We start from the raw sequence: 25,621 nt of genomic DNA, 5'->3' as shown, positions 1-25,621 counted from the left end.
AATGACATAATTACCCAGCTACTAACTGTGCCTGGATCTATGAGACGGCGCTACCTCAGGAGTGTTCATCCAGACTCTCCTGTTGTTTGGCCTTCCATCCCCGCGGTGAGTGGAATTTATGAACGTCGCGGATCAAACTCTCTGTTTCTTCGTCCCCTAAATCGGGCCGCTTCTGTTAATAATATGTCTTCTACTTCGCTGAGAGTGGCGCTTTTCAACGCTCGATCAATGACTAATAAAACGTTCCTGCTGAACGATTTTATTCTTTCCAAGAAACTGGACTTCTTATTTCTAACCGAAACCTGGCAGCGCGATGGTGACTTTTCATCCTTCATTGAACTCTGTCCGAGTGGGTACTCATTCATCAGCCAGCCTCGGACGTCGGGTCGAGGAGGAGGTGTCGCTGCAGTGTTTGGAAGCCGGTTTTACTGTCGCGCAGTGTTGGTCGGACATTTTTCATCCTTTGAACTACAGCTGGTTAGAATTGGAAATAAAGATCCATTTTACTGCGCTGTAGTGTATCGTCCACCTGGCCTAAACACTATGTTTTTAAAGGAGTTCAGTGACTTTTTATCCTCGACTTTGAAGCTGTCCAGACTGGTTATAGTCGGGGATTTTAATATACACGTTGATGATGACTCTGACCTCTTTGCCAGAGGTTTCCTTAGCGTCATGGATTCTTTTCATTTTACTCAGCATGTGTCTGGTCCCACACACACCAAAGGACACACACTGGACCTTGTTTTTACTTGGTCATGTGACCAGGGCTTGCTTGCTGTCCAGCACACGAGGCTGAAAACAAAAGGCGACAAAGCTTTTGGAACTGTGGCCCCCAGATTGTGGAACTCTCTCCCTTTGAGCCTGAGATCTGTGGACTCAGTGGTCGCTTTTAAAAAACAGCTAAAAACCCATCTTTTTAAACTTGCTTTTAGTTGATTTTTATTTTTAGGTTTTAGCTTCTGTGAAGCACTTTGTGATTTTTATCTTGAAAGGTGCTATATAAATAAAGTTTTACTTACTTACTTACTTTACATTTCCGAAAGAATGCAAAAGCATTGACATATATTTTTCCTTCCTATGACAGCCCGACGGGCAGGGCAAACAAGAACATAAAAAGCAGTCTGGCATATGCAACAGGGTGCTTCAAAAAAAAGTGCAGTACTGGGGAGATGGTATCATCTGTGAAGTGTTTTCTGCTACAGGCAAAGTGAAAATCCAATGCACGATTTAGCTTCTTGTAGCAGCTCAAATAGTTAAGCTAATGGAGTCAATGGATTTTGACTGGGGAGCGTGGCAAGAACAGATGGAGAGCTTTGCTGGGACAACGGGCTGCGCTGCCTGAGCTTTAAAAGATTTACTCACCTGGCACTTGATCCTGGTAACGACTACTGCATGGGCTACGCAACGGAGGATGTTTTTCTCTGTGTTAATGTCTCACTGGCTGGACTTCTTCTGGCCTTAAAAGATCCAAAGAAGAGAGAAGGCCTTTAGGTCTATCCTGCACTCATAACATTGCATCCAACAGGACCTACAGCAGCTGTGACAATAATCTCCCAACATGTCAAATCAGTGTAACTCTAAAGAAGGAGGAAGAACTCACAACACGGTTCTTTTTTTCATAACTTCAGGTAACACAAGCATTTCTGCCATTGGCACATGCTTCATTAATTATTCATAACTTTTAATTAGTGGAAACAGGAAGGATCAGTCAGCAGCGCTCAGAGACACACAGTGATGCTACAGTTTAAACATTTGTTGTGCAGCAGCTGTCTTCAGGAAGATGGGATGTTTTTATTTAAAGGTCTGATGTGTCGACTAAAGTCAAGAATATCATTCTTGATATGGGTTTCCCCCCCCAATCTGCTGCCATAATTACTGTGCTGTTATTGATGACCTCATCAGTAACTAACTAAACATGGCAACGAGTATCTTGGTAATTCGTTACTAATTAGTTGTCTGGGCTATTAGTATTGTGCTGCCGGTTCTCCTAAAATGTACATCAGTATTCCTCTCTGGGCCGACTGGAAGCTGACAGGCTTCTAGGCAAACACGATACGTGCAGTTCATTCCCCTCCACAGCCTGCAGTGACTATTTTTAAGAAGCCATCATTCCACTTTAAGTTGACCAGAGGGAAGTAGAGATAAACAGCTAAATAGTGTAAAATAACATGGTGCCACTGGTTTTCCTTTTATCCTCAATTTTTTGAGTCACCAGCTTCCAGCCTCCCCAGTAAGACAGCAGCTTTAGGAGCCTGCATTTATGTTCTTTCCTGCAAAGGTAACCTTTACCCGACTTCTTTTCTTTTTAGCAAACAAGTGCAATTTTGACCCTTTCTGATTCTGATTCTGACAGTTCGTCTGTTTTTCCTACTACAGTAGCAAAACAAAGAAAGCCATCATGACAGCTCCTGGAACTTAGACTTTAAGTGTTAAATGAGTAAAATTACACAAAAATGTTAACTGAAAATGTTCTAGAAAACAAATGTTAATGTCGGTAAGAATACTGGAAAAACTGACAGAAAAACAGTTAAAAGACTAGAATTGATTTCCTCCTTATTGTAGCTATTTATTGGGGTTGTTGTAGCTCAGGTCAGCCACTAACCAGAAGGTCGGTGGTTCAATCTCAGGCTGCTCCAGGCTGCATGCCAAATATCCTTGGGCAAGATACTAACCCTATGTGGTGGTCAGAGGGTCCGGTGGCACCAGTGTCCAGCAGCCTCACCTCTGTCAGTGCGCCCCAGGGCAGCTGTAGCTACAATGTAGCTTGCCATCACCAGTGTGAATGTGTGTGTGAATGACTGAATGTAGTGACACTAATATTTAACTTCTGAATAATTTACTTATCAAAACAAAGACATTCACACCATGAATGAAAAGCAGACACAATAAAGAGATATTTGACAGCGATGAAAAGAAAAAATGGGCAACGCTTTGGAGACAAACAAGAAAAATAAGGAATAAATTAATCATCTGCAAAAATGAAGAAGAAAAAGAAGCCAAAAAAACCATGACATGTGACAAAGCCTCTTTTGTTCAACTGGATCAAACAAGATCAGTGCATTCACTCAAAAACTTGATATTTATGTACTCAGCATTCCCTTCATCAAGTCGCCTTGATGAAGGGAATGCTGATTCCTGTGAGCATTTTAGTGAATATACTAATACCAGTGATTTCAGAGCGATCAGTGATTGCACGCCTTAGAGAACAAATCGTTCCCTTGAGAGCATCCTTTCAAAAAATTCTCCCCAAGATCCATTTAATGCAGCTGCTGGTCTTACTTCTGCTGAAGAGGAGCAGGTCATCCAGACAACAATGTTGATGTTCAGTGAAAAACACCATCCTTGCAGCCCAAGACCAGTGTTGGTCAAGTTACTTGAAAAAAGTAATCAGTAACTAATTACTGATTACTTCCCCAAAAAAGTAATCCCATTACTTTACTGATTACTTATTTTCAAAAGTAATTAATTACTTAGTTACTTAGTTACTTTTTAAAAACACGATTTACAACCTGAATAGGTGATAAAGTGATAGATCTTTCAGCCCAATTCTACTTTTTCTGCATAATCCATCATACAAAATGTAATCAAATGGAAAAGTCCCTTTTTAAAACTTGTTTTATTAGTTTTAATCTTTTAACTTTATGCATCAAGCAAAAATTTAATTATATGCAACATTCTCTGACTGGAAGAAATTTGTTTAATATTTAAACCTATTTTCTGCACATTCCAGCACATAATTCTTTTTTCTTTTTTGTGTTTACACTCACTCTTTCAAATAGATGCAAGTAAAACACAACAGAAAATAAATAAAATCAAAGACTCAGCGGTCCTTTTGCTCTATTTTCACCTGTAAAGCAGGAGTAGGGTAGGCGGAGGTTTACCCTGGTGCAGGTGTGCCGCGGCGGTGAGTGGAAGAATTTTTTTTTCGCTGTAAAAATAAGTTGTCTTCCCACGCACAACGGACACTAATGTTTTTGTCACTTTTTATGGAATCAAACTCAAAGTAAGGTCAGTACTTCCACGCTTTAAATGCTGCACCTCATACTCTCTCCCGCACTCGATATATTATCCACTGTTGATCTGCAGACAGCTGTTGTCACAAACGTCGCACTTGCTTAGGTCACTGTCATGAGACATTCTTGCAAAAACATCACCGTTTGAGTAACGCAGTAACGCAGCGTTCCTACGGGAAAGTAACAGTAATCCAATTACCGTTTTTGCAATAGTAATCCCTTACTTTACTCGTTACTTGAAAAAAGTAATCGGATTACAGTAACGCGTTACTGCCCATCTCTGCCCACGACTGCTACAGAAATACGTCTTGAACTCTTGATAAAGGACACTTACTGTTACAATTCTGCCAAAGTCAGTTTATATTTCACTTTTCTCTTTTTGAAAAAGCACAAAGCTCACAGAGAAATCTAGATGTAGAAAAGAAACTACTAAAGAACGTGTGCTACAGACACGAGGGAAGCGGGTAATTGCCTGTTTTAGAAGTTTTGCCCTTCACTTGTGAAGAAATGCTGCTCAGTCCGAGTCATCATCCAATTATTCCAACATGCCAGGTTCGTGAAAGCATGCATGCACTTGCGTTTCTTGAGTACATAATATACTGTGAATGCAGTATGCTGGACAGTTTTAAGTACCTCTGAATTGGCCACTCAACTATAGATTGTGGAAAAAGACAAAAAACATGTCACGGTTCTGAGTCAGGTTCGACCCAGCATTTTGGTTTATTTTTGAATGACTGTTTTGTTTCTCTGATGCTATGATGATGATTATTATTATTAGAGCTCCATGTTTCTGTTTATCCGTGCTTAAGGATTTATTGTTTCATGTATTGTTTGAGTTGCATGTGTTATATTCTGTCTGCGTCTTTGTTTAGTGGTTTCTTGTTTCCTGTTCTTTTTGTGAAGGTCTGTGTCTCATGTGAGTGTGTTCAGTTCTACTGCTCCCCTGTCTCGTTAGTCCAATTTCTCCCAGCTGTGTCTCCCTCCTGTTACCCATTCCCTGATTACCACCCTGTGTATATTAGCCCTGTGTTTTCCTGTGCTCAGTGTCGCGTTGTACCATCACATTATGCCTGTGTGTTTCTGTTCTCAGTGTTCACGTCATGTTTGGTCTTCATGCCAGCAATCAGGCTGAGGTTTTGAGTTGTATTCAGTGTCCGAGTCTTGCATTTGGATCCTCCTCTCCATCCGCCTGCACACAGAGCCCTGACAAAACAGCACACCAGAAGTACTGCATGGAGAGATGTACAGCAGAAGCTAGCATGGGTACAGTGACACAGAACACACTGATTGAAGGAGATGAAAGACTGCCACTAACTTGTTCAGTCTGAAGCAGCAAAACTTGAGGTGGTTTGGCTACATTATGTCTGACATTCGATTTTTAGTATGAAGAAAAATCCTAATACTTAACTAAAACTGGTCAACTGACATCTTTACCCAGACTGATGCTGTCTGGAATCCTTAGTAATTTTGTTTGTATTTGGCAATCCGTGCTTCCATATTTCAGTCCTTGCAAATGTCAGCGCCCCACAGGCTTCTTTTTTCTTTTTATTTATTTATTCATTCATACATGAGGTCCTACCTGCACTCCAAACCAGCAAACTGGAGGTGCTGGTGTAACATCGAACACCTTCAGTTCCTTTGGTACGTCTATGCTTATTATTTTTAAAAGGTGAGGCAGTGAATCCGAGAACCTCCACCTATCAGATCAACAAGACTGTTATTCTTTGCATACAAAGGCTCGTAGTGTATTACTTAAGATAACTTAAAAGCCACCATGTAACTTCGCATTCCATGTTTTTTCCTCTTAAATCTCCTGTACTGTACTAAACACACACCAAAAGCAAGAAAATTTCTCTCTGACTGTCCTAAATTCATCATCGAAGAGCATGCACAACAAGCCTGCTGCAGCTCGACTTATTTATATAAATAAAAAAAGCACCAACCAGGTCCCTTTAAATCGCGCCACCAACTTTAATAACGAGATAGATGAAAGGTAAAGAGTTTGTATTAAATCATTTGATGCAGTGTTTGAAGGCTTCTGAAAAGCTCACGTTTGAATAAGTTTAACAAACTGCTTTTTTTTTTTTTTTCCTCCTCTTCTTCTTCTTTAGCGTTTTTCTTAAGCGCATCGAAGGAAACAGATACAGGCAGTAGCAGTTTTTGATACGGGCGACACGGGCGGTTGCCCGGGGCGGCATCACGTGCATGGGCAAAAAATAAAAAAATTGCTCGTACTCATGCTGCCTCTGTTGAGCTAGTTAATAGGTATGCCCTCGTTGTCATCTGTTGTGATTTTATTTTGAAAGGATGCTTCCTGTTATGCTGCAGAGTGCACGCGAGAGTTCAATAATAAAAACTAAGTGTTGTTCCGGTGAAAAGCCGATGCCCCACGTGTGATTATTCCTCCGTCTAGACAATATAAGTATCTTCAATATTCATGCAGATTCCGCTGGAAGACCCGTCTCTGCTAACAGGTTATGGGCCCAGGAAAACATTGAAGCTACGCCAGGGGAAAGTTTACCACCAGAAAAGTCGCAAAGTACAGCGTGTTCGGTGAGGGCTAGCGTGCTAAGTTAGCACCATGAATAAGCGTGCTGGTGAACCCAGTGGCCGATGGGCAAGGTTGGTTTTTGACGGAGATGAGAAGAATTATGAACTGTGGGAGACAAAATTTTTGGGACATCTTAGATTACAAGGTCTAAAAGACACAATATTGAAAAGCGATGACGACGATGAGGACGACGAAGATAAGAATGCCCAGGCCTATGCAGAGTTAATACAGTTCCTGGATGATAAGAGTTTATCGCTCGTGATGAGAGAAGCTGCCGATGATGGACGCGAGGCACTGAAATTTTAAGAGACTATTATGCAGGAAAAGGTAAACCAAGAATTATCAGCCTTTATACCGAACTGACTTCTCTGAAGAAAGCAAGTAGTGAGAGCGTCACGGAGTACATCATACGCGCAGAGACATTTATTACAGCCCTGAGAAATGCTGGAGAGACACTTAGTGATGGTCTGCTTGTAGCGATGGTGTTAAAAGGTTTACCAGAAACATTTAAACCTTTTTCCGTTCACATTACGCAAAGTGAATCAGAAATCAAGTTTGCGGAATTTAAAACGAAACTCCGCAGCTATGAGGACACTGAGAAAATGCGCTTAATGGAACAAGAGGATAACATCATGAAGGCGAGAGTGCAACCCAGCGTGAGACCCGCAGCAGCTGCTAATGACCACAGGAGAGACATGTCAGACATAGTCTGTTTTAAGTGTGGCCAACGGGGACACAAGGCCAGAGCATGCCGCTACAGACAGTGGTGCGGTCACTGTAGGAGCAACACCCATCGAGAGTCGACTTGCAGGAGACGACAACGGAATGATGAAGCACGCATAGCCTCGGAGGAGGGCGACAACGCAGAGAGCGACGACACCTATGTCTTCCGGATGAGCGATGACTACGCGGCACCTCAACAGCCACAAGACATCAGGACCAAAGGCCTAATGGTGGATACTGGCGCAACATCACACATCCTGAATGATAAAACAGCGTTCAAGAAATTTAATGACGACTTCCAGCCGGGAACGCACTGTGTGGAATTAGCTGATGGCACCAGGTGTAAAGGAGTGGCTGAAGGCAGAGGAGATGCAGAGGTGTGCTTGATTGACAGCAGAGGGAGACAGTGTAAAACAACACTGAAAGACGCCCTATGCATTCCCTCATTTCCACAGAATATCTTCTCTGTGAGAGCGGCCACCACGAACGGAGCCACTATCATCTTTAAGAAAGGAAGGAACGTCCTTCAACACAGAGACGGTACAAAGTTTCACATCCATGAGCACAACAGACTTTATTACCTTGAGACTGTAAGTGAGTACGATGATAAGTGTAATAATTGTTTTGATGTGCAGACATGGCATGAAATTTTGGGACATTGCAATCATAGTGACATTCTGAAGCTACAAAATGTGGTTGAAGGTATGAAAATCAAAGGGAAAACTGACAAAGAAAGTTTGAACTGTGAGGTGTGTATTCAGGGAAAATTTGTCCAGACTAGGAATAGAAACCCTGACAGGAGAGCTGAGAAACCTCTCGAGCTGGTACATACGGATCTAGCAGGGCCGATAGATCCAGAATCACGAGATGGACACAGATATGCATTATTGTTTACCGATGACTTTTCCGGTGCAGTATTTGTATATTTTCTCAAAAACAAAAGTGAAACAATGCAAGCAACTGAAATCTTTTTGGCCGATACAGCCCCACTCGGGAAGGTAAAGTGTATCAGGTCAGACAACGGCACAGAGTTCATGGCAAAGAGTTACCAGGTATTGTTAAACAAACATGGAATAAGACATGAAACTTCAGCCCCATATTCCCCTCACCAGAATGGTACAGCAGAACGTGGCTGGAGAACACTTTTTGATATGGGGAGGTGCATGCTTATTGAGAGTGCCATACCAAAGGAATTATGGACGTATGCAGTTCAAACAGCGGCTATCGTGAGAAACAGATGCTTTAACAACCGGACAGGGCAGACACCTTACTTTTTGCTGACTGGGCGGAAGCCCAATCTATCCAGAATGCGAAAGTTTGGGTGTGAGTGTTATGCTTACAAGCAAAACAAGGGTAAGCTGGATTCTAAGTGTACAAAAGGGATTTTTGTAGGCTACGACAAAAACAGTCCAGCATACAAGGTTTATTTCCCAGACAGCGCCAAAGTGCAAAAGTTTAGGCTGGTTAAGTTTGTAACCAAACACAATGAGGAAAAGCAAACACAAACTGATACGACATCTGAGGATGAAGACATACAGGTGAGGGAGAGACCAAACGTGAACAGGGAAAGCCCCAGTACCAGTTCACAGGAACCAGATACTGACAACCAACCAGAAGTGAACAGTCAGATGCCACTTAGTGATGAGACTGAAAACTCCAGAAGGTATCCTTCTAGAACAAGAAAGAAACCAGATTATCTAAATGAATATGAGTCAGGAGAAGACATTGATGATCAAGTGCTGACTAACATAGACTACTGTTACAGACTGATAAGTAACTCACCCGTGACATTCAGTGAAGCTGCAAGGTCACCCAACTCTAGAGAGTGGAAAGCAGCTATGGATGAAGAAATGCAATCCTTAAAAGAGAACAACACCTTTACCCTAACAATCTTACCTGAGGGAAAGAAAGCAGTGGGGGGGTAGATGGGTATATGTGAAGAAAAACAGTGGTGATGGATCAGAAAAATATAAAGCACGGTACGTAGCTAAAGGTTACAACCAGTGTTTTGGGATAGACTATGATGAAACTTTTTCTCCGACTGCTAACCTGACAAGCATAAGAGTATTGATGCAGTGTGCAATACAAGAAAACCTGATTTTGCATCAGATGGATGTAAAAACCGCATACTTGCATGCACCAATAGATTTTGAAGTGTATGTTGAGCAGCCAGAAGGCTATGAAGTAAAAGGAAAAACAGATGAGAAACTGGTCTACAAGCTGGAAAAGTCACTTTATGGGCTTAAACAGTCAGGCCGAAACTGGAACAGGACATTACATGACTATTTGATAGAGAACGGTTTCATGCAGAGTCCTGTAGATCATTGTGTTTACACAAGGAAAACAGGAAAAGAAAAAGTGATCATGATCATATGGGTTGATGATATTATTATTGCAGCCAGTGATGAAAGGGTTTTGAAAACTGTGAAGGAAATGCTAACTGCAAGATTCAAAATGAAAGATATGGGGAAACTCAAACATTTTCTTGGTATTGATTTTGAGCAAACCCAAGATTGTGTAAAAATGTTACAAGAGAGATATGTAGAGAACATACTGGAAAGATTTCAAATGCAAGACTGTAAACCAAGATCAACTCCTTGTGAACAAAGGTTGAACTACAATGATGATGCTGAGAAAATGAACAATGTCAGAATGTACAGAGAGGCAGTAGGTAGCCTTATTTACTTGACCTCTTGCACACGACCAGATTTGAGTTTTGTTGTAAGTAAGCTGTCACAGCACTTCAAAGAACCAGCTGTGGAACATTGGACTACTGTGAAACATGTTCTAAGGTACCTGAAACAATCAAAAGACAAGACATTGTGCTACAGGAAAAGTGACAAAGATTTGAGAGTACAAGGTCACAGTGACTCAGACTGGGCTGCGGATGTGACTGACAGGAGGAGTACTACAGGTTACTGCGTAAGCCTGAATGAAGGAGGTACTTTGGTGTCATGGCGAACAAAGAAGCAGCCAACTGTTGCCTTGTCAACTTGTGAAGCAGAGTACATAGCTTTGGCAGCAACAACACAAGAATGTTTGTACTTGACACAACTGTTGCAAAGCATGTATGAGCATCAAAAGAGACCGCCAAAGATTTTTGAGGACAATCAAGGGACTATTGCATTGGCAAAGAATCCTGTTAACAGACAGAGGTGTAAGCATATCGATATCAAATATCATTTTGTGAGATCAACAGTTAATGCTGGAAATTTGATATTGGAGTATTGTCCGACAGGTCTGATGGTGGCCGATGTTATGACAAAGCCAGCAACAAAGGGGAAGTTATTGAAGTTTGAGAAATATATGTTTGGAGTGTAAACAAATAGTAAAGAAAAACTGTTTCTTTTGGAATGCATGTAAAGCTGACAACGTGAGTGCAAGTGGGGGTGTTGAGCTAGTTAATAGGTATGCCCTCGTTGTCATCTGTTGTGATTTTATTTTGAAAGGATGCTTCCTGTTATGCTGCAGAGTGCACGCGAGAGTTCAATAATAAAAACTAAGTGTTGTTCCGGTGAAAAGCCGATGCCCCACGTGTGATTATTCCTCCGTCTAGACAATATAAGTATCTTCAATATTCATGCAGATTCCGCTGGAAGACCCGTCTCTGCTAACAGCCTCGACATCAGCCAGCGCATATTGGGAATGGCATTGTCACCGATCGGTTTTCTATCGCCCATTTGCTGGGAGTAAGGGCGCCCTCCGTTTGCGAGGTGCGCCTGCTGCTTGCGGCACAGGGAGGAGAGGGCGGGGCGGCGAGGGGATTCTCTGGCTGGCTGGAGCAGCATCTAATAACCAGCTCGCAAAATAAAACAAAATAAAGACAAACTAACAAACACGAAAACACCAGACATTATGATACAGACTTGTAATTTGCGCCGATGTTTTTTCGAAATTCTATACGTGAAAAGTGAGCGCGAGAGCCCTCGGCCTGCTTGCTGCTGAAGTCAAAGTAAAACTTTATTGTCATCTCCGCTACAGTCCAGAATATAGAGAGACGAGACGGCGAGGCTCCAGTTACAGCAGTGCAAGTAAACAAACAATATATATATATAAGAAGAGTAAGAAAATAAATATACACTTTAGGACTCGGGATAAAGGGATCAATAACAATTGAAAATTTATAATTTACAGTTTGATTATTTAAAGTCTCACACACAACCCGTCGAAAGGGGAGGGAGACCGGCTGCTTCCAAATAGACCACATTTCATTCATAATGTTGTAAATCCAAGCCCATTATGTATTCATGATTTGAATCCTGGGTTGTGCGAAATCTCAGAAATAAACCCTAGACAAAGTGAACTAAGGTGTATGTTTATTAGGTTATGTTGTGGTGATCCCTGAGTTGGGGGATGGGTGTTCATACTGGAGTGCAAAATTAAAACCAATGGAAGATGGACAAGAAAAGTTCAAAGCCATCATGTCTTCAGTTTAGAAAAAATAGAAAAGAAGAGGAGGAGAAACGAGCAAAAGATGCAGGTAAGCAGATGTGTGTTTGGATAATGGCAGGTCATCCTGAAACAATCAGAATCAGAATACTTTATTAATCCCTAAGGAAATAATGTGGGTTACAGTTGCTCCAAGAAGAAATGGTAAAAATAGTAACAGACTAAACTCCAAACAATACATTATGTTACATATTTTAATATTATTTAGTCATTGTCAATTGTTGATTTGTTCTGTTCTCATTGTATGATGAATTATGATGGCTGTTTGGTAGCTGGTAGCTGTTTGCATTCTATGCATACTCTCTCTCTCTTCATATGTGTGTGTGTTTCTCTGGTGAAATTCAGTATGGTTCCGACAACAGTTTTATGTTAATGTACAATCCATAATATGTTTTGTGTGTGTGTGTGTGTGTGTGTGTGTTGGGGGGGGCGAGGGAGTGTGCGCCCAGGGCGCCAAACAGGCTAGGACCGCCACTGGATACAGGGGATGTTATCCCCCAACCCCCTTGCTTTTCTTGGCACTGAGGTGAAAGTAAAATATGTGAAAATGAAAACCTACCTCTGTGGTGTCCGGCTCCACTGCTGGAAAAAGAGTCAATAGTAGAGGAGAAGCGACAGAGGTCCTCAGCGTAGCGCGCGGCGCTCAGACATCTAACTGTTTACATAGTTTTAATAAAGAACCATCAGTAATGTTCCTTCAGAAAAACAGTCACAATTTAGAAGTCCGTCTACAGTTCATAGGAAGTTACCGGCGGTCTGCAGCCACGTACTCCAGTCCGACTGACTGCGCGCAACAGAGACAGCGATGTGTGCTGCGGTGAGCAGCACACTGAGTGTCTCAAGCCACGAGGTCCATTTATATGTTAAACCCGGTTTATATAAGCAAACGTGGCAAATAGTTCCAACAGATCCTCACGACCTTCCGATGAAAAGGCAGACAGCAAATGGATTTTATATAAAGTGTAAATACATTTTAACGCTGCAAGTTAGTGGCAAAGATTAGATCAAATTAGTTTATTGCCTTTCATTGGAGACTTAAACTTCAGTGGTATCGCTGCGGCGTAATGAAAGAATGAATGCAGACTTTTGAATAAATAACAAATGAATAACACTAAAAATAATAATGATATAGTCCACTACAATACATTTCCCAAGGCCGCAAAAAGCCATGTAATAAAACCCCCAAATAAATGTTTTTTGTTGTTTTTTTGTTTTTGTTTTTTTGACAGGGCCAAAAAGTGTAAGCTACACTACACTACACGCTAGAAAAGTGCTCCTCTGCAAGAAGAGGGTGTACTTCAGACATGGGGCGGCATAAGAGTGGGGGAAGGTGCACTGGTGGACTACATCTTACAACGGGCTGCTTAATCAGAAGGCGGTGGTTAGATGGAGGAAGTTTAAGACGGACGATTGTCGCACATAACTCACATCCCACTATAAACCTCTTCCTTTGCCACCTCTCTTTGCTGGGTCCCTAGTCTCCCGGTATTCTCTTCATCGCGCTGACTATCCACCAGGTTTCCTTCACTTCTTTCCTTTGTCTAGAGCCAAACACCAAACAGCTGACCTTGAATCTTGCAGCAAGAGCTGTCCCGCTGACATAGTACTGATTCCTAATCCTGTTACTGATGATGATGATAACCCGGATGAAAGCCACAAGCTGAAACACATCTGTCAAGCAATTAAGTTGTTCTTGTACACCACAGGTGTTGTTAGAGCTGCTTCACACTCTTGCGGTTACTTCCCACTCAATTCTTCATCTTTAAGTTTCAGTGTATATATGGATATAGTCTTCTTTTTATTGTTCTATTTTTTTTTGTTTGAATATTAAATATTCTGCCCTTCACCATTTTTCTGTGAGATTAAAAGAAAAAAAGTGTATTTGTCACATGCTGTAAATTTACTGTTTAAATCGTTGTTACACCTGAGACCAAAGAATACAACAGTAGCAGTGCTGCTTCCTCGCCTCCTCTGCTGGCATTTCTGGTGGGAGCTACTAAGATGAAAAAGTAATTTTCAGAAAAGTTGATGAGATAGTAGCTGTAGGAGCCATAATTGAATGTATTGAATTTTGATGATCACTGGGTTTTTTATTTGTTTGGTTGTTATGGGAGTCACGTGGGTGATAGCGGTGACATAAATGGGCGTTGTCAGTCTGTCATTCGCTGGTTTTGATTTTGACAGAGAGGAGGGCTGGGTAGCCGTAGTTTTTGTTGACCGCTGCACAACATGTTTCGCTTCGTTATATTAGAGCCTGTGACGTTGTAAGAGTCTGAATCAGGAGCCGATGACATTACTCTGTAAACTCTCAAAGCACTTTAATAAACAAGCAAACAATTCCACCTCTCGCATTATTGCGTAAAGTTGACAGCGCGTCAGGCAAATAGGCAGGCTCCATCCCCGGCCTCTAGCGACTGTGGAAGTCACTACATCTTTAGTCAACAAAAAAAACGGCATTCTGGAGAAGCAAGCCGCAAGCAGGATCAAAGAAATCAGATCAAGGAACCTGAAAGACGCCAAGTAAGTGCAGCGCATCTGAATGAGTGAGCCCAGCAGCACCGACACACCTGACGCAATTCTGAGGAGGAGCGCAGGTAAGAATTATGGAACGCCAGGACTGCCATAATGAATTAATTAAATACACCATTAAATAATTAATTAAATGTGGCAATAATTAATTAAAATTGGAATTAATTAATTAAATAAATAGTTATGACACATGTAATTAATTAATTATTGACACATTTAATTAATTATTTATGTATTTCACATTTTAATTAATTATTGACACATGTAATTAATTAATTATTGACACATTTAATTAATTATTTATGTATTTCACATTTTAATTAATTATTGACACATTTAATTAATTATTTAATGATATATTTATTTATTTCATTTTGGCAGTCCTGACGCCTGGCTCTCGTCATGAAATAATTTTATCTGTCAGCCTCACCCATCAAACTCAGGGGGCGGGGTTAACGCTGCCCATGCAGCTTCTCTAACATTTGATTGGTTGCTACGGAGCCCCTCTGATGACATGGTACAAAAAATAAATAAATTGTGGCCACGAAATATCATTTCGAGGCCACGAAATAGGTATAACGTGCCCACGAAATACTTATTTGTGGCCACGAAATAGGTATAACGTGCCCACGAAATACTTATTTGTGGCCACGAAATAGGTATAACGTGCCCACGAAATACTTATTTGTGGCCACGAAACACTTGATGATATATATATATATTATCCCAGGGCACATTCACTAGAACCTGCGTCAGCCATAGTACGGAGTCCTTGCTGTTGGTGATGTCCTTAAGGTGAGTGTATTATATTTTATATTTATTTCATATTGTTATCCCGCAATTCGGCAGTTATTTATTCAGACCTATATTGTTACTATGTTCTAAATGGTATCTGCTGACGTTTCAAATGTTGTATCCTCATGTTGTTAGTACACGTTGTTTTGTTGTGCTAATATGTAGCCGTAAACTCATTTTTAACTGTAGGACGTGCGGCGGCCCCGCAGCACACTTTCAAAGTAGAGCAAGGCTGAAGGCTACTAATAAATGAGGTATGTTCAACATAAAACCTTAGTTCTCTGTGTCACGAAGGTGTCTCTCTTTTACCCTGGCCACATCACCATACTAGCTGGTGCAACTAATCTGGTCTGGACAATAATAACAGTTTTAGATGGAAAGCATCTTAAAATTGCCTTTTTTTTGCTGAACATGTCCTTTGAAAGTAGCATCATGTGAGTCACACTTGTTAAGGTAATACATGCTAAATGAGCCGTAGCTTTCAACGCATTATCGGATGAAGCCTTGCAGTTACAGTAGCTCACTGCGGTTATCACGTTGCCAAGGGAACTAATAAAGCATACAGTGATCGGAATGATTTTGTATTGATGCAGGTTGTCATTGCTCATGCTGAACTACTTAAACTCCAAGTAGACAATCGCTCCATTCCTCATTACCATAGATAATATCTAAGTAATAAAACAATCATTATCAAATTCTGATTTGCCATAGATAAAGTGATTTTATAGGTAGGCTATCATGTAAAAATCTGCTACATAAAATTTATAACTGAGTGTAAAAATACTAATTTTATTTTCATGTGGTTTAGAGGTCAGCTATGGATACTCGGCTGCGAGAATTCTTAACAGAGCGCAAAGTTGAAGAAGATGTGATCAAGAAACTTGAAGATGAGAATGTAAGCCACTGCAGCTGTTGCTGTGTGCGTGCGTGTGTGTCTGTGTGTTTGTTTTTGAACGGAAAGCCGCAATCCACAATTTACTATGCACATTCTAAAAGAATTTATTGAATTTCATATTTGTGTTTAATCAGTGACATTAATTAATGACGTGATATGTTTAAAGAGTAATTTTAAAAGCAATTTTTGTTCATCTTATGTTGGACAAATGTGTACCACATTACCAAAAGTATCTGTTATCAAAAGTAGATAGCAAAAAACAACTCTAAAATATGCAGTTGTATGTATTCATTGTTTTTTTAATATTGACAATTTTATTAATTTGTTATTTATATTTTTCAGATTGATGAAACTGTCATTCCCTTAATGACAGACAGTGACCTGGCAAAGTACATCCCCAAAGTTGGCGATAGAGTCTCCACTGTGGACTTCTGCAGACAAGCAACACTGTCACGGACGTCACCATCCAGGAAAGAATCTATACTCTCAAGGCTACGACAAAGACTGACAGGAGCTAAGGGAATGCCTCCTAAAAAGAAATTGTCTCAGTGGGCAGAAAATACAAATGCAAAACGAACAGTTAGACGAATTGAGGTTGGCTGGATGGATTTTGATGAGTCGAAGGGTGGGTTCAAACAGGTGAAGTCTGTAAGTGGTGGTGGAACAAGGCATTTATCTGTAGATAAAAATGAAACAGTGTCAAATATCAAACTTATGGCTGAAAATCTGTTTTTCCCCAATGGCACCTCAAAAAAAAACAAAAGTCTTTCACACTATTCAACTCATATTGAGAGCTCACAGATGCATGTGGATGCTTCCAGTACAGTTGATGAGTTGTATAAGCAAAGTAAAGTCAAAATTCTGCGACTTTATCTGTGTACCAGAAAGAAAACACAACAGCAGCCCCAAGACGTAGAGGCCAATCATGCAATAACCCATCCCTCTGTGGTAGATCTCACTGGCAATGAACCTAATCAGGCCGCTGATGATCTGTTGGCGGAAAACATAAATTCAGAACCATCAAACTTTGTAATTAATGATGGAGCTTCCACAAGTGGATATTTTGAACTGAATGACACATTACCATGGGATGGTCTGCCAAATGTAGGTGAAAGTGAAGATTCTGATGCAGTTGTTATTATTAGTGGGGATAACAGGGTGGATATTAGTGTGGTTGAACTAAACCCTGAAACACTGTTTACAGAAAAAGAATCTGATCCACCTCATCACACATTGTCTCTCTCACCGGGGCTGACAGGAGAGGCCAATATTCCTGACCAAGCACCCCCTGAACCACGATACTAACTGTTAGAAGAGGTCATTGTCTTACTGATTTGATCAGTGCCTTTAAGGACTCAAACATTATTTCATCTGAGGTCAATATCAAAATGTTGTTACCAAATGGAGAGCTTGAACAGGGGGAAGGAAGTGGTGTTTTGCGGGACTGCCTGACAGAATTTTGGATGGATTTCTATGACAGCTGCACATTGGGATTTGAGGTGAAAGTCCCATTCATTCGGCATGACTTTCAGTGTGAAGAATGGCAGGCTATAGCTAGAGTGTTTGTTGTAGGGTGGAAGCAAGCTGGTTACTTCCCAGTGAAGCTTGCAATACCCTTTCTGGAGGAGATATTGTACGGCTCAACAACCAGTAGTTTAAAAGATTCCTTTCTTTTGTACGTCTCACAAGAAGAGCGATCTGTTCTCCTGAAGGCTTTGGATGACTTCAATTCAGTGGATACAGATGAATTGCTGGAAGTACTTGATGCACATGAGTGCAAGCAGGTTCCTACCAAGGACACACTGCTCCCTGTTTTGGCACAGATAGGACACAAAGTACTTATTCAGGCCCCAATGTTTGTAATCAAGTGCTGGCGTCCCGTAGTGGGTTCTGTAGCTGGTTTACTCCCACCAGAAGGACTGCATCATTTCATAGCAGAAAAAAAACCGACTGTAAAAACAGTGAAGGAGCTTCTAATCTTTCCAGAGGAGATGACAGCTGCCCAGTCAACAGTTTCTCGTTACCTGAAAAGGTACATTGGAGAAATTGATTTCAATTATCTTCAGCTTTTCCTGCGGTTCTGTACAGGATCCAATCTGTTGGATAAAGCCATACTAATTGAGTTCATAGAAACTACAGATTTCCTCCGCAGACCACAATCCCACACATGTGGATGTGTACTAAAGCTGCCCCTTGGTTATCACAGCTATCCAGACTTTCGCAGTGAATTTAACAGCATTCTCGCAAGCTCTATGTGGGTGATGGATGTGGTGTAGGTCAGTGTTACCCAACCTTGGTCCTCAAGGCACTCTGCCCTACACGTTTTAGGTTTTCCACCCTAACAGTTCATAGAAACACGGGTGTAGTTAACAGTAACATGAAGGAATGAATGTGAATGTTCAATAGACTGGGTGGTTAAGTTCTCTTAACAGTGTAGCCCGTTGTGCCTTTTTCATGTGCAGCCTTTTTTTTCATCTGGTCAGTAAGTGCTTTCTTAGTTTCTCCCCCCAATTAAAATAGTAAGCTAAAGGGAATGTTCAGGTTTTTTAAAGTGGAGTTACCTGTAGTAGACAGCACTTAGCACTCTGATTTTGCAGAAGCAGCAGTGAGTGTTGGGGACAAAATAAGGCAACAAATTGGTTGGGGAATGAGACCACAAAACAACACCAGTTGAAAATACATATACATATTTAAATAACATTTTCAGTGCTTCACCTGGTAGGAATCCGTACACTAAACATAGAAGTGCATCTGTTCCTGCTGCACACATTGTTACTGTGTTTTTGGCTAGTGCCAAAATAAATTACTAATTTTAACATTCTAATACTTTTTTACTACAGGAAGAGTAACAAATATTTCCAATATAGCATACAGTAACAGTTCTACAAACTGGAAGATTGCTGAGTGCTTTCTACTGTATATACATACATAAGTACAACACCATTACAAATACCATATTCCAACTGATTAAGCATGTTCTATATTAAAGTATTTCAGATGTTTGCAGAAATCTTAATAGAAACAAGAATGTGAACCTTTATGTTCCTAATGGGTTTAGAAGAAAAGTTGTCAATTACAGAGATTGGTTACATTGTAAAGAGGTTTGTATAACATTTTAGAAATAACTGTTATTTTATCCTGTTATTATATGCAAAATACAACCTGTTTTTGAGTATGGTGTATTTTGAAAGACACCAGTAAACCATTCTCATTGGTACAAAACTTTGTCCTCTCTGTTACATTCTATACATCTTTAAACATGAACATGTCTAATGACACAGCTGAAAGTTATTTAACTACTCATTCTATAATGTCATACACGTGCTGTGATTTTTAAGAAAAAAAGCCGTTCTTTATCAAACATGGGATTGCTTTAATCTATTCCACAATAACAAAATTATAGGCTCAAGAAACATTTGGAGCATTGGTGACACAACTATGATTCTACACTTTAGCCTACTTGGTCTTCTTGTCTAATTGATCACAACATTAGATATATTGCCAGTCTATGTGGTTGTTATCCAAGGTGCTCTTTTTTTGTTAGAAATGAACACATTTTTGGTACCAAAAACTATTATGAACAACTTTTGATGCTTTAACAGTGTGATAAGTTTAACTCAATCTCAAAAGGATTTTTTTTTTCTAACCTGTATCATATTTTAGTTTAATACTCCACGCTTTGTAGCTACCAAGAGCAAGCAACACTTCATGATGAGTTAATTTACTGACATGGACAAAATGAAAATTATGTTATACAGTCTTTTCTGATAATTTTGATACAAAGACAAGATAACTACACACTGGAGAAAAATAATTACTTAATAATAAGTACATTAAGCTGTAGGAATACGTACTGAAGTACAAAATGTACTACATTTGTATGTTTGTGTCCATTTAAGTAGCCTCAAATAACTGTGAACGAACTGTATCCCTGAGATGAAAATATAAATCAAGGGCCTGGGACATGGTAGATGGGAATTCCAAGCTTGATTCCTCCATTATTATTGTGCACAAATCAAATACTTGCACATCACATGGGACTGAACTAACAAAAGTGCAGCTATTTTTACACAAGGTCAAATCTTCTGTCAGTGGAACGAGACAGTCTTCTGCACCCCAAAGGTGAGGGGCCATGTACATGACATCAGGTATCCCACAGGGCACGTTGTTATTCTTTGAGGGCCTTATACGGTGAGCATTCCAAACACTCCGGATGTCATTCAATACCTCCTGATGAAGAAACAAGAATTAGGTCAGAGCTGTAATACAAGGCATTTTTAAAATGGTCGAAAATAAGTGTGGTGCATCCTTAAATGAATTGAAAAGCAGCAATGTTTGGATGCAGTTTAATGAAAACCAAAGGAAGAGGGAGTGATGGCAAAAAAAGAAAAGAAAGAACCACACCAGGCAAACCACTGAGTTGTGGGATCTGGGCTTTATACTAATACTAATACTAATCTTGGTGCGGATGCGCAAAGCTTTTCAACTTTATGCGCATAATACAGGTGACAAAATCAATATTTTTCAATCCCATGAGGGGATCCAATATCATCTCAGACCTGAACGTACCAATGATAGAGCGCTGAAGAGTTACTGATGCGTGAAGCCTGACTGCTTTTGACAGACTGGCAGTGACAGATCGTTAGCTGCAGCATAACTGCTGATGCAGAATGAGTGCAGACAAGGATAATGTCCTCCGATCAGAAAAAAACAACATTTAAGTCGTGCTGACTTCTGATCAGTTCAATTGGCAAAGTGTTCCCTGATTTAAAAACTTTGGCTGGGTTGATGCTTCAGCCTCCATTACGCACATACAGAGTGCAGTTGACCTTCAACAACGTTAGGAATACATTGCATTTACCGTACGGTAAAGGTAACGTCGTTTTAACTATGTAAACAATTATTTTGTTACCCTTACTGCTAAAACAGCTTAATTTAATGTAATTAATTACCACCACTGGTTATCATAATATGGATCATTTACCTGAATGATTGGCATGAAGCAGAGCTGTGACAGAGCTTTGTCAATGAAATCCCCAAAGAAGAATCCTTCGTCCTTCAGTTCTCCTAGAAGCTTGATCCATGACTCGACTCCTTCTTTTCTCATCACTCCCCACCAGCTCTCAATTCTCTGGTTTGCGGTACTTGCTCCTGTGACGTAGCTTCTGTCTCCTGCTCTATCATCCCCGTCATTTCTCCGTAAATAACGCTGGAGGTCTCTGACCAACACGTTCTCAGTGCCCATGTCAGTTCGTACGAGCCTGGGGAAACCCCCACGACTCTCCACTGCTTCCACAAAGTAACCTCCGATAACCTTTGGGTCACTGTTAGTGTGTGCGGCCCGCAGCCAAATGATGTTGCGTGAGAAACCGTCGATGCATCCATTAATACATATCCCATATGGCTTTAGTTTGTCATAAGAGTCTATGTGCCACACAAAGTTAGGCCCCTGAGCAAAATATTGCCTCCTTCTGAGACGTCTGGTCTGGCGAACCTGGGAACCTACTGGGTCCAGTAAAGAGATGAGGATCCTGACGTCTTCTTTCCTGATCGCAATGCCGTGTTGTTTGCACTTTGTAAACATCCACCGATAACCGTGATCCTTCCCAGGCCCTTGCAGTTGGTTCACAATAAAATCTATCCCGGCGTCCAGGTCGTACTTACGTCTGTAAAGCGACTTGGCTCTCAATATCCGGTTTAAATGTCTCTCCGTAATGATGGTTCCTTGCATTGCCAGGCTTTTCAAAATGCATTTGTAGCTCATTCCCAGCCTGAAATAAAACTCAATCAGACTGTCTCTGTCCATGGTGTATTTAGCCTACTTTTATGCTTGTGTCTCTACGCAGCTGTCAAGGAATTCTATCAATAAGATGTGCGCACGTTATCTATTTCGTGGCCACAAATGCGTAATTCGTTGCCACGTTATACCCAATTCGTGCCCACAAATTAGCATTTCGTGCGCACGTTATACCTATTTCGTGCCCTCGAAATAGTATTTCGTGGCCACAAATAAGTATTTCGTGGGCACGTTATACCTATTTCGTGGCCTCGAAATGATATTTCGTGGCCACAATTTATTTATTTTTTGTACCATGTCATCAGAGGGGCTCCGTAGGTTGCCGTGCAAAGTAAGGCAAAACAGGTCGATCCTAGAAAATCGATTGCTTGTGTAGACTTGGGGCAGCCAGTTATCCCAGAATGCAGATCAAATCACAAGCAGCAATGGTGGTGGTGTAGTTTTAAAATACCCCGTTTTTCTGTCACCAGCTACACTTTTAACAGTGTTTTAGCCGCGAATGTCGCGACGTGTGTCTGGTCAGGTTGTCAACATAGAACATGTTTGCAAAAGTGCTCAGATGTTTTCAGAGATTTCACTAGCTCTGCTAACAGTTAGCATGCAGAGTGCACCGAGGGGGTTACGTTAACCGGTTTGTTTACATATTCCACTCTCCGTGTTCCACATGTTGCATTCGCAGATTCTCATTTTCACCGAACGATCGTCTCTTTCCGCCTGGTCTTGTGTCTCTGTGCTTCTGTAACATAAAGAACGAGCTGACATTTTTCTCACGAAACCAGCGATCAGCTCAACAGACCCTCAGTTTACCTGCATGCATCCTCCTCCTCATCTGTCAGCTGTTTAACACCTGCTGCTAATTCAAGAAACACGCCTAGTTACCTGGTGATAGTCACAGTTTAACTGGGCAGCCGGTGCTCGATATAACGCAATGTCAGCGCATTTTTCTGCACAAGATAAGTAAATATAGTGTTTTCCCCGAGCGCAGAGCTGCTGGAGCTTGTTTCCTTACAGAGCACTTTATAGGCGAACAGCTTTATCAGCGGCTGATGTCCAATCACCGGCACACAGCTTTCAAACCTCAGCTGAGTTTTAGCTCTCAGTGGTTAAACGCTGGACTTCATTCACTCAGGTTCTGTCTGTCGGGTCACGTTTACGTCGCTGTTTTATTTACAACTGAGCAAATCGGTTTGGCTGAGGTTAAAGTTACGTTTCATAACTGCATAGTTTCACAGACGTTTAATGGTTCACTGGCACATGTGTTAGACTGAACTATCATCTAAATATCATCTGTTTTTTAATAGTTATTCAACTGTATTCTAAGCACCAGCTGTCTGTTAGAATGTGATTTTTTTTTCTCTCTCTCTGTTGGCAGAGGTATAAAAATGCGCAGGAAAATCTGACGTGCATGGCGAACTTCACCGACGATATTTAGGGAGGAATAAACACACATCAAACATAAATGAACCATTTGCCTGTCTCCATAATTGAGAGAATTTTCTCTTCTTATGTCAACACTCTCTCTCTTTTTTTTTCTTTTTTTTTTTTCTTTTTCGGTCATGTTATGTTTACCTGTCAAAGGCTTGTTACAAACTATGAAACACATTGTGCAGACTTCTGGATGTTAGAAGAAAACTAATACTGCTCATGAATGAGACTAAAGGCAGGAAGGTGTCCTTTAAAACTAAACATGTTAATAGGACCTCCCTGTTTATATCACAGTTTATGATATAGCACGTGTATTTCAGTAATAGCCTGCTGAGGCCACTATACGTGCTGGCCTCATATCAAATGTGAAGGCAGACTGAGTCTATGTTTGACGTTTTTTATATCTAATCTTCCTTTTCAAACATTTAAACAGCAGCGAGTCTGCAGCTGAGGGAACACAAATTCAAATTGTCGGAACAGGTTTGCTCGTTTCTTGGATTCATTTGGTGATTTATTAAATGTATAACTGTTATTCTAATCTGCTGCTGAGTCTCTTACACTTTTCTTTATGCTGTATATTTTCACGTCTCTGGAATAGTTGGCAGTTAGATAGTCAGCTGGGAAACTTTGTGTTAACTCATGGAGCTGAGGATATCGTGGATATGCTGACCTCGCTGCGTGGTGTACAGAGCGAGGTCAGCATGATTAATATTCACAATAAAAATATTAGCCGAACATCATGAAGTCTGTATGTGTTTCATAGTGTGGAACAACCTTTGTACAGTTAAAGCCAGCAGTTACTACATGACGGAAACACCAACGTTATCTCTTTTATGTGTTTATACACAGGTCACGCTGATTACTGAACAAAAACCCAAAGATCAGATGTTAAACAGATTTATTTGCTCTCTCTCCTCCTTAAACATGTTTTTAATGTTAGTTATAATTCAGAATTGGCGACTGAAACACGTAGGACACATAAGAACATCAGGAAATAAAACATCGATAAATATAACCTCAGTAAAAGAAGTCAGCGGGGGTTACTACAGCTGTGTACCGGGGCCTGCGCTTTGTCGGTGGGATTGCTTGCGAGGCGAGCGGGTCTATCCCACGCTTTGCCGTGAGACTGGGCAGACATCTCCGAAATCATCGAAACACTTTTGCAAAGAGGCTGTATCTTGACAAACCGACCAGACACATGAAGATTAAACCACTACATTCTCGGCTAAAAAAATATTAAAACGGTATTTGGTAACACACAAACAGGGTTTTTCAAAGCTCAGTTCTGTTAGCTTCCACATGCCGGTTGTTGTGTGCTAGAAACAATGGCCACCAGGCCAAAGCAATGGTTTTGACTCGATCAGCGTTAACCCCGCCCCCTGAGTTTGATGGGTGAGGCTGACAGATAAAATTATTTCATGATGAGAGCCAGGCGCCAGGACTGCCAAAATGAAATAAATAAATATATCATTAAATAATTAATTAAATGTGTCAATAATTAATGAAATGTGTCAATAATTAATTAAAATGTGAAATACATAAATAATTAATTAAATGTGTCAATAATTAATTAATTAAATGTGTCAATAATTAATTAAAATGTGAAATACATAAATAATTAATTAAATGTGTCAATAATTAATTAATTACATGTGTCATAACTATTTATTTAATTAATTCCAATTTTAATTAATTATTGCCACATTTAATTAATTATTTAATGGTGTATTTAATTAATTCATTATGGCAGTCCTGGCGTTCCATAAAGAATACCTGTGCATGTCTGGTTGTGGAAAAGGAAGCCACATTGCATTAGCGCTGAGATGTTCAAGAGGATTCAATTTCAATTCAATTCAATTCAATTTTATTTATATAGCGCCAAATCACAACAAAAGTCGCCTCAAGGCGCTTCATAGATACAGAGAAAAACCCAACAATCATATGACCCCCTATGAGCAAGCACTTTGGCGACAGTGGGAAGGAAAAACTCCCTTTTAACAGGAAGAAACCTCCGGCAGAACCAGGCTCAGGGAGGGGCGGCCATCTGCTGCGACCGGTTGGGGTGAGAGAAGGAAGACAGGATAAAGACATGCTGTGGAAGAGAGACAGAGGTTAATAACAGATATGATTCAATGCAGAGAGGTCTATTAATACATAGTGAGTGAGAAAGGTGACTGGAAAGGAAAAACTCAATGCATCATGGGAATCCCCCGGCAGCCTACATCTATTGCAGCATAACAAAGGGAGGATTCAGGGTCACCTGGTCCAGCCCTAACTATATGCTTTAGAAAAAAGGAAAGTTTTAAGCCTAATCTTAAAAGTAGAGATAGTGTCTGTCTCCCGAATCCAAACTGGAAGCTGGTTCCACAGAAGAGGGGCCTGAAAACTGAAGGCTCTCCCTCCCATTCTACTTTTAAATACTCTAGGAACAACAAGTAGGCCTG

At 40.6% G+C, this 25,621-nt stretch overlaps 1 protein-coding gene and 1 long non-coding RNA gene across 2 annotated transcripts; both read left to right on the top strand.

The window, feature by feature from the left end:
• The first annotated feature begins 15,187 nt into the window (after nucleotides 1-15,187).
• LOC146561984 (uncharacterized) lies at nucleotides 15,188-16,427 on the top strand. The gene is made up of 3 exons (XR_014894527.1): nucleotides 15,188-15,314; nucleotides 15,869-15,955; nucleotides 16,298-16,427. It is a non-coding gene; the product is annotated as an uncharacterized LOC146561984 (long non-coding RNA).
• An 841-nt stretch (nucleotides 16,428-17,268) lies between these two features.
• Nucleotides 17,269-19,128, top strand: LOC146561983 (uncharacterized). The gene has a single exon (XM_085293075.1). It carries the CDS (start codon nucleotides 17,344-17,346, stop codon nucleotides 18,229-18,231), a length of 888 nt encoding a protein of 295 aa, XP_085149201.1. The 5' UTR covers nucleotides 17,269-17,343; the 3' UTR covers nucleotides 18,232-19,128.
• Nucleotides 19,129-25,621: the final 6,493 nt, after the last annotated feature.

The sequence above is a fragment of the Mchenga conophoros genome, linkage group LG12 (assembly GCF_057382185.1).
Source record: "Mchenga conophoros isolate Kocher_MC1m ecotype Shallow Benthic linkage group LG12, M_conophoros_male_GT1.1, whole genome shotgun sequence".
NCBI lineage: Eukaryota > Metazoa > Chordata > Actinopteri > Cichliformes > Cichlidae > Mchenga > Mchenga conophoros.
Note: the sequence above shows the minus strand (reverse complement) of the source record. Positions and strands in the feature narration are given on the sequence as shown.